Here is a 14,024-nt window from a genome sequence, read left to right as displayed (position 1 = left end):
AATAGTAAGTGCCTGAGTAGTACCTAGATTGCATTAACGAGCACATCTTTGCTGGAAAAAATATTCATATACAATTCATGAATATATGTCATTAGTTTCAAGCTCTTTGTGTATTCTCATTAGTTCATGATAGTCACTTATTTAGTTCTCAGTGTGTGAAGTGTACAGTGTGTTGTCATCTACGTACTTACATTGGAAGCTCTTTAGTGACAAAGCAGTGCTGCCCCCTTGTGGTCATATGTGTTACATCAAGAGCAAGCTTCAATATTTCTTTTAAAAATTTTGTTTAAAATTAAATCTATTATTAAGGCTTTGGGTTTCATTAGCAAACTACACACACACACACACACACACACACACACACACACACACACACACACACACACACACACACACACACACACACGTGACGTGAGGTGAGGCAGAGCCTTTCCTCTTATACTAACGTTTTTGCCGGAGTTTTGACTGTATAAACTTTATGAAAAATACAAAGAATTTATTTGAAATATCTTCTTTGCATTATTTTAATTCTTTTTATAGCCAAAACTCTGGAGTAAAAAGTCTATGGCAGGTGCCTCACCTGTGTATCTTTTCTGCACATCTCTGATCAAAACTCACCAAATTTCCAGGAGTTTATCCTGCTGCACCTGTGTATAATGCCCACATGAATCCTTTGGCTCAAATATTGCGTCTAAGGAGAACATGTACTAAGCAGTGATAAAAGTGGAGGAGTGAGCCAGTGGAGAAGTTGCCCATGGCAACCAATCAGCTGCTCTGTATACTTTTATAGCATGCAAATTATAAATGTTACGTCAATGCTGATTCGTTGCCATGGGCAACTTCTCCACTGGCTCACTTCTCCATTCTTATCACTGCTTAGTACATGTCCCTGTTAATCTGGCTCTGGTGCTAGCCAGTGCCTCATGCGCCATTTACCTCACCGCACGTCTCTGACACACACATACACAATCTCAAAACTTTAATCTTAATCACCACATAAGATAGAGATGTGTCTGACTGGTCTACTATGATATCCCGGACCACCGGAATGCGAGTGCAAAAGAGCCGCTTTCTATTTATTCTTTCTCCAGGGGTGTCGTAGACACCCCAAGAGGGAGAAAAGTTGTCTGTATCCCGGCGCCGGTATGCTGAGCGCCAGGATTCAGACAGCCGGGATATCGAATGCTTCCCGTGGCCGACTTGTAGTAAATGCTAAAATTGCTTTACCCCAAATGTTATATGTCTATATGTTATTTGCACACTATGTTATGTAAGGAAGTGTCATACATACAACAGAATAGTGTCTTGACCGTGTTATATTAATACATGCAAAATGTAAACATTGTGAAATACTTATTAAATAGAAACAGCTGTTGTTGTTTTCCCATTCTCTCCTGCAGTGGTCCAAATGGAAATGTCAATTAAGTAATATAAATTGATGGCCATTACTTCATATACAGTCGTAGAGCATACTGTAGTATAGAAAATAAGATTTTAAACCTACCGGTAAATCTTTTTCTCGTAGTTCGTAGAGGATGCTGGGAACCCCGTAAGGACCATGGGGATAGACGGGCTCCGCAGGAGACATGGGCACTTTAAGAAAGACTTTAGATCTGGTGTGCACTGGCTCCTCCCTCTATGCCCCTCCTCCAGACCTCAGTTAGAGAAACTGTGCCCAGAGGAGACGGACAGTACGAGGAAAGGATTTTTGTTAATACAAGGGCAAGATTCATACCAGCCACACCAATCACACCGTATAACTTGTGATATACTATCCAGTTAACAGTATGAAAACGACATAGCATCAGTCCAAGACCGATGAGACTATAACACAACCCTTATTTAAGCAATAACTATATACAAGTCTTGCAGAAGTAGTCCGCACTTGGGACGGGCGCCCAGCATCCTCTACGGACTACGAGAAAAAGATTTACCGGTAGGTTTAAAATCTTATTTTCTCTTACGTCCTAGAGGATGCTGGGGACTCCGTAAGGACCATGGGGATTATACCAAAGCTCCCAAACGGGCGGGAGAGTGCGGATGACTCTGCAGCACCGATTGAGCAAACAGGAGGTCCCCCTCAGCCAGGGTATCAAACTTATAGAACTTTGCAAAGGAGTTTGAACCCGACCAAGTAGTAGCTCGGCACAGCTGTAGCGCCGAGACCCCTCTGGCAGCCACCCAAGAAGAGCCCACCTTCCTAGTGGAATGGGCCTTGACCGATTTAGGTAACGGCAATCCCGCCGTAGAATGCGCCTGCTGAATCGTGTTACAGATCCAGCGAGCAATAGTCTACTTTGAAGCAGGAGCACCAATCTTGTTGGTTGCATACATGACAAACAGTGTTTCTGTTTCTCTGACTGTAGCCGATCTGGCCACGTAAATTTTCAAAGCCCTGACCACATCAAGGGACTCGGGATCCTCCAAGTCACGCGTAGCCACAGGCACCACAATAGTTCATATGAAAGGATGAAACCACTTTTGGCAGGAATTGAGGACGGGTCCGCAATTCCGCTCTATCCATATGGAAAACCAGATAGGGGCTTTTATGTGATAAAGTTGCTAATTCCGACACTCGCCTAGCCGAAGACAAGGCTAATAACATGACCACCTTCCAAGTGAGATTTTTCAACTCCACCGTTTTAAGTGGTTCAAACCAGTGTGACTTAATGAAACTTTACACCACGTTAAGGTTCCAAGGCGTCACCGGAGGTACAAAAGGAGGCTGAATATGCAGTACTCCCTTCACAAAAGTTTGTACTTCAGGGAGAGAGGCCAATTCCTTTTGAAAGAAAATGGATAAGGCCGAAATCTGAACCTTAATAGATCCTAATTTTAGGCCGAAATTCACTCCAGTTTGCAGGAAGTGAAGGAAACAGCCCAGATGGAATTCTTCCGTAGGAGCATTCCTGGCCTCACACCAAGAAACATATTTTCGCCATATACGGTGATAATGTTTAGATGTCATGTCCTTCCTAGCCTTTATTAGAGTAGGAATGACCTCATCCGGAATACCCTTATCCGCTAGGATCCGGCGTTCAACCGCCATGCTGTCCAACGCAGCCGCGGTAAGTCTTGGAATAGACATGGCCCCTGTTGCAACCGGTCCTGTCTTAGAGGAAGAGGCCACAGATCTTCTATGAGCATTTCCTGCAGATCCGGATACCAGGTCCTTCGTGGCCAATCTGGAACAATGAGGATTGTTCTCATTCCTCTCCCTCCTACCATTCTCAACACCTTGGGTATGAGAGGAAGAGGGGGAAATACATAGACCGACTGGAACACCCACGGTGTCGCTAGGGCATCTACAGCTTACTGCCTGAGGGTCTCTTGACCTGGTGTAATACTAGCTTCTTGTTGAGGCGGGACGCCATCATGTCTATCTGTGGCAATTCCCACTGACTTGCAATCTGTGCGAAGGCTTCCTAAAGAAGTCCTCTCTTGGATGCAGGTCGTGTTTGCTGAGGAAGTCTGCTTCTCAGTTGTCCACTCCTGGAATGAACTGCTCAAAATGCGCTTACATGATTTTCCGACCAGCGGAGAATCCTGGTGGCTTCTGCCATTTCGACTCTGCTCTTTGTGCCGCCTTGGCGGTTTACATGAGCCACTGCGGTGATGTTGTCTGACTGGATCAGAACCGGTAGGCCGAGAAGCAATGTTTCCGCTTGCCAAAGGGCGTTTTATATGGCCCTCAGCTCCAGGATGTTGATTTGAATACAAGTTTTTTGACTTGACCCAAAGACCTTGGAAGTTTTTTCCCTGTGTGACTGCTCCCCCACCTCGGAGGCTCGCGTCCGTGGCTACCAGAATCCAGTCCGGGATGGCGAACCTGCGACCCTGCAGAAGGTGAGCACTCTGCAGCCACCATAGGAGAGACACCCTGGCCCTAGGGGACAGGGTGATTAACTGATGCATCTGTAGATGTGATCCGGACCACTTGTTCCGTAGATCCCATTGGAAAGTCCTCGCATGGAACCTGCCGAAGGGAATGGCCCCGTAAGATGCCACCATCTTTCCCAGGACCCGAGTGCAGTGATGCACTGACACCTGTTTTGGCTTTAATAGGTTTTTTTTACCAGAGTCATTAGTTCCTGGGCCTTCTCTATCGGAAGATAAACCCATTTCTGGTCCGTATTCAGAATCATACCCAAGAAGGGCAGACGAGTCATAGGAACCAACTGTGACTTCGGGATATTGAGAATCCAGCCGAGTTGCTGTGACACCTTCAGCGAAAGTGACACGCTGTTCAACAACTGCTCTTTTGATCTCGCCCTTATTAGGAGATCGTCCAAGTATGGGATAATTGTGACTCCTTGCTTACGTAGGAGCACCATCATTTCCGCCAATTACCCTGAAATTGGTAATGACAATACTGTACCATAATTCTACAGGTACGCCTGATGGGGTGGATTAATGGGAACATGAAGGTATGCAGCCTTTATGTCTAGATACATTATAAAATCCCCCCCTTCCAGGCTGGCGATGATCGCTCTGAGCGATTCCACCTTGAATTTGAACCTTTTCAAGTATAGGTTCAGAGATTTTAATTTTAAAATAGGTCTGACCGAACCGTCCGGTTTCGGGACTACAGCCAAGGTTGAGTAATATCCCCTTCCTTGTTGAAGGAGGGGAACCTTGAGCACCACCTGTTGGAGATACAATGTGTGAATTGTATTTAATATTATCTCCCTTTCTGGGGGAGAAGCCGGTAGGGCCGATAAGGAAACCCGGCGAGGAGGCACCTCTTCGAATTCCAGCTTGTAACCCTGAGAAACAATTTCTATTGCCCAGGGATCCACCTCTGAGTGAACTCAGATGTGGCTGAAGAGTCGAAGACGTGCTCCCACTGGGGCGGACTCCCTTAGCGGAGCCCCAGCGTCATGCGGTGGATTTAGTAGAGGCCGGGGAGGACTTATGTTCCTGGGAACTAGCTGTGCCCTGCGCCCTTACCTCTGGTAAGAAAGGACGCTCCTCGTACTTTCTTGTTTTTCTGCGACCGAAAGGACTGCATTTGATAATGTCGTGCTTTCTTAGGCTGTGAGGGAATATAAGGCAAAAGATCAGATTTACCAGCTATAGCTATAGCTGTGGAGACCAGGTCCGAGAGCCATTCTCCACACAATTCCTCACCCTTGTAAGGTAAAACCTCCTCTTTTAGTCGGCATCACCTGTCCATTGCATGTTCCACAGGACACGTCTAGCAGAAATCGACATAGCGTTGACTCTAGAACCCAGTAGACCAATGTCTCTTTGAGCATGTCTTATATATAAGACAGCATCTTTTATATATATCCTAGGGTCAATAACATGGTATCCTTATCTAGGGTTTCAATCTCCGCTGATAAGGTATCTGTCCACGCTGCTACAGCGCTATAAACCCCTGCCGACACAATCACCGGTCTGAGAAGTGTACCAGAATGTGTGTAAATGGACTTAAAAGTACTTTTCTGCATGCTATCTGCAGGATCCCTGAGGGTAGCTGTATCTTGGTATGTCAGCGCTACCTTTTGGGTAAACGTGTCAACGCCTTGTCCACCCTAGGGGAGGATTCCCATCGTATCCTGGCCCTAGCAGGGAAAGGGTACGCCATGAGAATTCTTTTGGGAAGCTGCAGTTTCTTGTCTGGAGATTCACGCTCTTTTTCACACAATTCATTTGGTTCATGAGAGGGGGGAAATGTTATCTCAGCTTTCTTCCCCTTAAACATGTGTACCCTCGTGTCAGGGACAGATGGGTCATCAGTGATATGCAAAACATCTTTTATTACAATAATCATATATTGAATACTTTTCTGCCAGTTTTGGCTGTAACTTTGCATCATCGTAGTCGACACTGAAATCAGACTCCGTGTCGGTATCAGTGTCTATTATTTTGGATAGTGGGCGTTTTGAGACTCTGAAGGTCCCTGCGACATAGGGACAGACATGGGTAGATTCCCTGTCTGTTCTCTAATCTTTTGTGCAATAAATTTACCTCAGCACTTAATTCCACATATCCAGTCAGGTGTCGGCGTTGTCGACGGAGACACCACACACACACATTTGCTCCATCTCCTCCTTAGAAGAGCCTTTTACCTCAGACATGTCGACACACACGTACCGACACACCACACACTCAGGGAATCCTCTTATCTGAAGACAGTTCCCCCACAAGGCCCTTTGGAGAGACAGAGAGAGAGAGAGTATGCCAGCACACACCCAGCGCTAATACCCCAGGAAAAAAACACAATGTGTTTACCCAGTAGCGCTGTAATACTATTATTTGCTGCCAATTATGTGCCCCCCCTCCCCCTCTTCTCTGAAACCCCCTTTCACCGTGGATAAGCAGGGGAGAGTCCGGGGAGCTTCCTCTCATCTGTGCTGTGAAGAAAATGGCGCTGGTGAGTGCTGAGGGAGAAGCGCCGCCCCCTCGGCGGCGGGCTTCTGTCCCGCTTAAATATAATAAAAACTGGCGGGGGCTCTTTATATATACAGTGCCTAGCTGTATATATATCTCTTTATGCCAGAAATGAGGTTTATATTGCTGCCCAGGGCTCCCCCCCTGCGCCATGCACCCTTACAGTGACTGCCGTGTGTGAGGTGTGTGGGAGCAATGGCGCACAGCTGCACTGCTGTGCGTTACCTCAGTGAAGATCATGAAGTCTTCTGCCGCCTCTGAAGTCTTCTTTTCTTCTCATACTCACCCGGCTTCTATCTTCCGGCTCTGTGAGGAGGACGGCGGCGCGGCTCCGGGACGAACTCCAGGGTGAGACCTGTGTTCTGACTCCCTCTGGAGCTAATGGTGTCCAGTAGCCTAAGAAGCAGAGCCTTGAAACTCACAGAAGTAGGTCTGCTTCTCTCCCCTCAGTCCCTCGATGCAGGGAGTCTGTTGCCAGCAGGCTCCCTGAAAATAAAAAAACCTAACAAATATACTTTCTGTCAGAAAGCTCAGGAGAGCTCTCTGAAAAGCACCCAGTCTCCACTGGGCACAGTATCAAACTGAGGTCTGGAGGAGGGGCATAGAGGGAGGAGCCAGTGCACACCAGATCTAAAGTCTTTCTTAAAGTGCCCATGTCTCCTGCGGAGCCCGTCTATCCCCATGGTCCTTACGGAGTCCCCAGCATCCTCTAGGACGTAAGAGAAATAGGCATATTACACCAATAGAAAATGTCCCTAAATACCATCTCTGAACATGACTCCACAGTGCCACCTGGTGGTCATGTTATTCTACATCATATTGGAATGTGCACGCAGTATTGTGGCAGGTGCCTCACCTGTGTATCTTTTCCGCACATCTCTGATCAAAACTCACCAAATTCCAGGAGTTTATCCTGCTACACCTGTGTATAATGCCCACATGAATCCTTTGGCTCAAATATTGCGTCTAAGGAGAACATGTACTAAGCAGTGATAAAAGTGGAGAAGTTGCCCATGGCAACCAATCAGCTGTTCTGTATACTTTTATAGCATGCAAATTATAAATGTGATGTCAATGCTGATTCATTGCCATGGGCAACTTCTCCACTGGCTCACTTCTCCACTCTTATCACTGCTTAGTACATGTCCCTGTTAATCTGGCTCTGGTGCTAGCCAGTGCCTCATGCGCCATTTACCTCACCGCGGGCGGGATGTATTAACATACATCGCCACCCCTCGCCGGTTACCGCAGCGATGTTGACTGCATATGTACTAACATATGCGAGCAACATCGTGATGCAGTGACGGAGGCCCCCCGCGATACCTGTTAGGTGGTCTGCGGGGGGGTCTCCGTCACCTCCCAGGGGTCCCCACACAGGCTAGATGCCGGGAAGCAGCAGCAGGCTGCCCCCGGCGCCTCCTCCTCCCCCCTGCAGCCGGAAGGACGTCCGGCTGCGTTGCTAGGGGGAGGAGGAGATTACCTTCCGGGTCCAGGGCAGCCTGGAGGAAGGTAAGCTGGGGGGGAGGGGGGGAGGTGTCGGCGGGTTGAGGCGGTCGGCGAAAAGAAGCCCATAGGCTTCTATAGGGTGATGGCGATACCCTGGACGCCGAAAACGCGGCGGTAGGGTGTTAGTAAATATGAAAATGCGGTAAAACCCCCGTTTTCGGGGGTTTTACCGCATTTTTGCTTTAGTACATCCCGCCAGGCATGTCTCTGACACACACATACACAATCTCAAAACTTTAATCTTTATCCTGCGCTATATATTACAACACTTTGCACTACATAGGGTCTGGATGTATGGTACATAGGACAGTGGTTCCCAAACGTTTTTGAATCATGGCATCCTAGAGTATCACAAAAATGTTCCCAGCACCCCTAGGCCAAAAGTTTCTTATTGAGAATTTTTTTTAATAGATATTAAATTAAGTAAGTTGTGTTTATATGTCACAAGATTTGCTTTTGTTTGTCTACATAGTTTATGATTGGCAGCCACCAGCACTGGTTTTTCCTATTACATTGTCCATAAATAAATTGAATTGGTCCTCTGACCACCAATCCAAGGCACTCCTGCAAGTGTCTGAGGTGCCACGGCACACAGTTTGAGAACCTCTGGCATAGGATTTTGATGTCATATTTTTGTTGTAAATATTCATATACCTTGATTTGAAGTTCTCAGCTAATTTTTGACTGACATTTGCACCTGGCCAGCTTACAAGCTGAATCGTGGACCCCGCAGTTCTGGGCATAATCTTCCTGCTTGTGCCTGTTCTCGGTGTATTATGCAAGCAATCACCATAGTGGGTTTCAATTTAGCCACAGCTCATCCACAGCTCTACTAGATTTGAGGAGGGGAACTTTTAGTTATGAAATTCATTTTCAACGGAGATGTCCTAAAGCTGACAGAGACTTATATTTATAAAAAGAAGTGCATGACGACGCTGTGCAATGTTTTGATTTGTTACAGAACTGTATCCTGCCGCAGATCTGTGTTTTATGTGCTGCAATTTGTGTTTTGCAGGAAGAAATCTCTCTTCATACAAATGAGGCCGCACTCTGCACGCTCCCGTAGCTGCTGAGAATGGCTCCAGTCTTGCAGAATATCGTTGGAGCCCAAAGCTGGGGCCTCAGCAGTGAGCAAACGCTGGTCATAGCATGGGGAGGTCTAGCTGCCGTGTCCACCTTCCTCTTTATTACAATCCTCATCTTCCTCTGCTCCAGCTGTGACAGGTAAGATCAATTCACATTTGTGGTGTTAAACCACAGAGCACTGTAACAGATTGAAATTTGTAATGACTAGGAGGACCTGAAAGCTTAAACAGGGCTCCACTGTGTAGGTGGTGATGGAGCCTTCAGAGTGGTTGTACACACATCGCCAGGCTACCAGTTCTTTACCAGTGTTATTAACCACTGCAATTGACACATACACCAAAACTTTTTTAAACTAGAACAATATATATAACTGAGTGAAAACAAGAGCAAGTAACTTGGTAAAACCATGTTGAACTGCAGGTGGGGGCAAAGGCGTATTCTCTGGCTGGGTCCACAGGTTATCCACAGGATAACATTGGGATATGCCGGAGCGACAGCGGAAATGGCACCAAACGGTCACGAGCTTTCTGGCTTCCCAGGATGTATCGGGGCTTCACCATATAATCCTGCCCACTGACTCAGTCAAATCAGTTTTTTGTTTGGTGTGGCAAGGAGCCGGCCATGGTCACAGGGCTGCTGTTATAGCAGCCTGAAGCTTTTATTATGTTATTTTTATAATCTTACTATGTTTTTTTGAGTGACTTTTCTTAACAGCGTCTTAAATGCATATTAGAAAGAGTCGCTCCAACAACTCCCCACCGGGTCGCAACAACGCTTACCTTTGCGGTACAGTGCTGTCTCGACGGGCGTCTGTGTCTGATGTTCTAGCAGGTCCAGCAGACGTAACCAGGCTGTGGCCGGAGCATGGGGAGAAGGTAAGTCTATGGATTTCCTCTTACTAGGGGTTCCGGACACTGCTACACTGCTTTTGGTGGAGACTACAAACAGTTTGTTGATGCGCCGAACACTCTCAGGTGCGACAGCGCTATGCTTTAGGGATCATAGACAACAGGACTAGGTTGAGGCCGCGATCCTTAAAGTTTAAGTCAACGGGGGAATCAGACGCTCTCCTGGCCGCCCCTCCCCGAAGTTCATTACCAGTTTCCGCGCGTCTCCCGTCCATGAACTGAATGACCTCACTTCCGTCTCAGACGCTACCACAAGGGTACTCGGTCGCAGCTTGGACGCTGCGGTTGTGTACACTAGATTGCCGGACCGAGTCGCAAGCCTTAGCGTCTGCATACATGTGGCATTCACTGAGCGTCCGTGTCCGTTGGTGAGCGTCCGTGTCTTTCATCAGTTATCAGAACGGCAGTGTACACCAGTAGCGTCTGAATCCACTCAGCGTCTTGCGAGCGTATTGGATGGATATGGAAGTGTGGTGAGTCTCCCTGTATTCCGCTCTAAGGAGGAAGGGCTATACAGTACTAAAAATTCTCTCTATTTGTTAGTATGAATTGTTAATTTTAGTACATATTGCATATGAGATCTGTATATTACTGTTGTTTCTGCATGTTATGTTTGAAAGAAAACTGTAAAAAACAGAAATACAATTTTCCTACTTACTTGTAAGTTATTATGATGGTGATTGTATTCTCATATGACAATGTTTAATGTTTTAACATGTGACTGACTGCTAGTATGGGTGCTGACTTTTTTGTGTTGTCAGTCCTGTTCTGAACCTCAATTCAGGTGCACGGTTGTGGTCAGATTGATCTCACTTCTATATATCTATATATAGGTGATTTTCAGTCACAAATTGTGTAGTCATAAACAGAATATTACCATGTCTGTGAGCGGCAAAAGTGACGAGGAGAATTTATCAGGCACTCCTACATCCCTAACATGTTTATCTTGTAAAACAGGGTTAATTGGTATAGGCCAGTTGGTCACGTATGAGGGGCTATGTGCGAAATGTTTTGCTTTTCAGCAAAGTAAAAAACAGGAATTGGTTCAACAACCAGCGAGTATGCTCGCACAGACTTTGTCTTCAATAGCGGACAGATTAACTCCGGCAGCACCACCCCAGGGAATAGGTTACACTATTAACCCACATATGCAGCTCCCTTCCTACGGTTTGGTTCCAGTAGTCTCTACAAGTAACCAAGGTACAGGTAAGACTAAGACAGATAAGTCTATGTTGCAGACTACACGAGATGATGAACTCATTGATGCTATAAAGGCTGTTCTCTCTTTGGAGGAATCAGCCAAAACAGTGTCAAAATCTAAAGCACCTGTGTTTTAATGAACAAGGACAGTTAAAACTGAATTCCCAGTGTCAGATGATCTGACGGAAATGATGGAAGAATCTTGGGCGACGCCCAGTAAAAAGTATAAGATTCCGAAAAAATGGGATTCTTATTATCCATTTCCAGCTGCGGATTGTTCGAAAAGAGAAGTTCCTCCGAAAATAGATGCACATGTACTGCGACTTGTGCATAAATCTGCTTTACCACTGTCATCTACCTCACTAAACGATGTCACAGACAGAAGGGTAGATAGCTTCTTGAAAAATATATTTTCTCTCTCAGGAGCAGTGGTAAGACCTGCTATGGCTTCGGCCTGGATAGCAAAGGCAATGGGCGAATGGATAGAGGAACTAGAGAATGGCCTCTCTCCTCCTAATAGGGAGCAAGAGTATCATTTAAGCCGTTTAAGACAAGCTGCCCAATATTTGGAAGAAGTAGCAATTGATATGGGTACGATGGCTTCTAAAGCATCAGCCTTGACAGTAGCCACTCGTAGAGCAGTTTGACTACGCACTTGGAAAGCAGATGCTGAATCCAAGAAAGAATTGGAAGCATTGCCTTTCATTGGTAATGTATTGTTTGGAAAACAATTGTCCGATATTCTAGAATCGGAAGCTGAGTCCAAAATGGTCAGATTTCCGGCTAGTTATAACCCTAAGACTAGGGGTTCAAAGTTTTGGTCATTTCAATGGCAAGGCAAAGCGAAAGCTAAAGAGGAGTCTAAGCAACCCCAGTTCAATAGATCAGCCAGGGGTAAGAAGCAATGGGCTAATAGAAAGCCAGCTTCCAAGCCTGAACAGGAACCCTCAGCCTGAAGAGACGGGCCTCCGCCTGGAGGATTCCAGGGTTGGGGGCCGACTCCTTCATTTTGCACACATATGGCAACAGTCGACGACAGATGCTTGGGTGCAGAAGGTGGTATCTATCGGGTATGGGTTCCCATTCAGGAGGCAACCTCCTCAAAGATTTTTGTGCACCAGCCCTTCTCGTATAGAGTCGAAGGCCAATGCCCTGCAAGAAGCAGTCCAGAAATGGCTTCAGTCGGGTGTGATTGTCCCAGTACAGCACCCAGGGTGTTTACCAAAATTATGGTGGTTATGGCAGCTTATCTCCGCAAGCAGGGGATAAGAATATTTCCATACCTCGACGACCTGTTATTCCTAGCACATTCGCAAGAGTTACTTTTGAGCCATCTTCAACAGACAGTAGTTTGTTTACAGAGACACGGGTGGCTCATAAATTGAGAAAAGTCGTCTCTGAATCCGTCACAGCGGATGGTTCATTTGGGGGGCCATATTGGATTCAGGTCTACAGAGAGTTTTTGTTACCAGAGAAAGAGATAGTCAAGGTGCAGGTCATGACTCAGGAAGTGTTGCACACTCAGACAAGGTCAGTCTATGCAGCAATGCGACTGTTGGGTCTGATGGTATCAACCTTCGACATGGTGGAATATGCGCAATTCCACTCCAGACCATTACAGCACCTTATTCTGACCAAATGGAACGGAAATCATCAAACAATAAAGAAGCAGATGATAAAGTTTCCGGTAAACGTAAAAAGGTCTCTAGCATGGTGGCTACAGACAGACCATTTAAACAAGGGGAGACCCTTTTGGATAAAAGAATGGCAAGTCCTGACAACAGATGCCAGTCTTCAAGGCTGGGGAGCGGTACTCAAAAGCCTTTGGTTCCAGGGAAAATGGTCCATAAGGGAAAGTCGCCTGCCAATAAATCTGTTGGAAATAAGGGCCATTTATATGGCTCTAGTTCAGAAAAAGGACAGTCTGCAAGGAAGACCGGTCCAGATTTGCTCAGACAATGCAACAGCAGTAGCGTACCTCATTCATCAGGGAGGAACTCACAGCAAAAGATTGATGGAGGAAGTAACTCCCATACTAAGATGGGCAGAACTCCATCTTCCAGCATTGTCAGCAGTGTTTGTCCCAGGTGTACTGAACTGGGAAGCGGATTTTCTCAGTCGACACACCATTCAGGAAACCGAATGGGCATTACACCCAGAAGTGTTTCAGACAATAGTGAACAGATGGGGTCTACCGGAGATGGACCTCATGGCGTCTCGTCTAAACAACAAAGTTCCGAGGTACGGATCAAGAACAAAGGATCCCGGAGCGGTCCTTGTAGACGCACAAAATGGAAATTTCATCTGGCATATCTGTTCCCTCCAATATCTCTGTTACCCAGAGTAGTGAGAAAAATAAAGCAAGCAAAGGGAGCAATAATTCTAAAAGCTTCAGCTTGGCCAAGAAGGCATTGGTACACAGATCTACTGAGAATGTCCGTGGAAGCACCGATACTGCTCCCTCAACGTCCAGATCTGCTAATGCAGGGTCCTTGTTGTCACAGCCATCTGGATCGTCTGTCTTTGACGGAGTGGCTGTTGAAACCTCTATCTTAGAAGGGGATCCGGTCTGAAGATCGACAGTGTCTAGGTCGACAATGTTTAGGTCGACCACTATAGGTCGACAGTCACTAGGTCGACATGGATGGAAGGTCGACAGGGTTTCTAGGTCGACAGGTCTAAAGGTCGACATGAGTTTTTCACATTTTTTTTTCTTTTTTTGAATTTTTTCATACTTAACGATCTACGTGGACTACGATTGGAACGGTAAAGTGTGTCGAGCGAAGCGGCAGCGGAGCGAAGGCACCATGCCCGAAGCATGGCGAGCGAAGCGAGCCATGCGAGGGGACGTGGTGCACTAATTTGGGATCCTGGTCACTCTACGAAGAAAATGACACCAAAAAATAAATAAATCCTCATGTCGACCTT

General features: G+C 46.4%; 1 protein-coding gene across 6 annotated transcripts in view; it reads left to right on the top strand.

The window, feature by feature from the left end:
* Nucleotides 1-14,024, top strand: part of PAG1 (phosphoprotein membrane anchor with glycosphingolipid microdomains 1) — a 477,890-nt gene that overhangs the window by 409,641 nt on the left and 54,225 nt on the right. For all 6 annotated transcript variants that reach the window (XM_063923993.1, XM_063923988.1, XM_063923987.1 and 3 more), the window contains one exon: nucleotides 8,918-9,126. In XM_063923993.1, the coding sequence (XP_063780063.1) occupies nucleotides 8,978-9,126 (149 nt within the window). In that variant the 5' untranslated portion in view covers nucleotides 8,918-8,977. The remainder of the gene's footprint in view (nucleotides 1-8,917; nucleotides 9,127-14,024) is intronic.

Source organism: Pseudophryne corroboree, chromosome 5, assembly GCF_028390025.1.
Source record: "Pseudophryne corroboree isolate aPseCor3 chromosome 5, aPseCor3.hap2, whole genome shotgun sequence".
Classification (NCBI taxonomy): domain Eukaryota; kingdom Metazoa; phylum Chordata; class Amphibia; order Anura; family Myobatrachidae; genus Pseudophryne; species Pseudophryne corroboree.
This window is presented reverse-complemented; position numbering and strand designations above follow the sequence as displayed.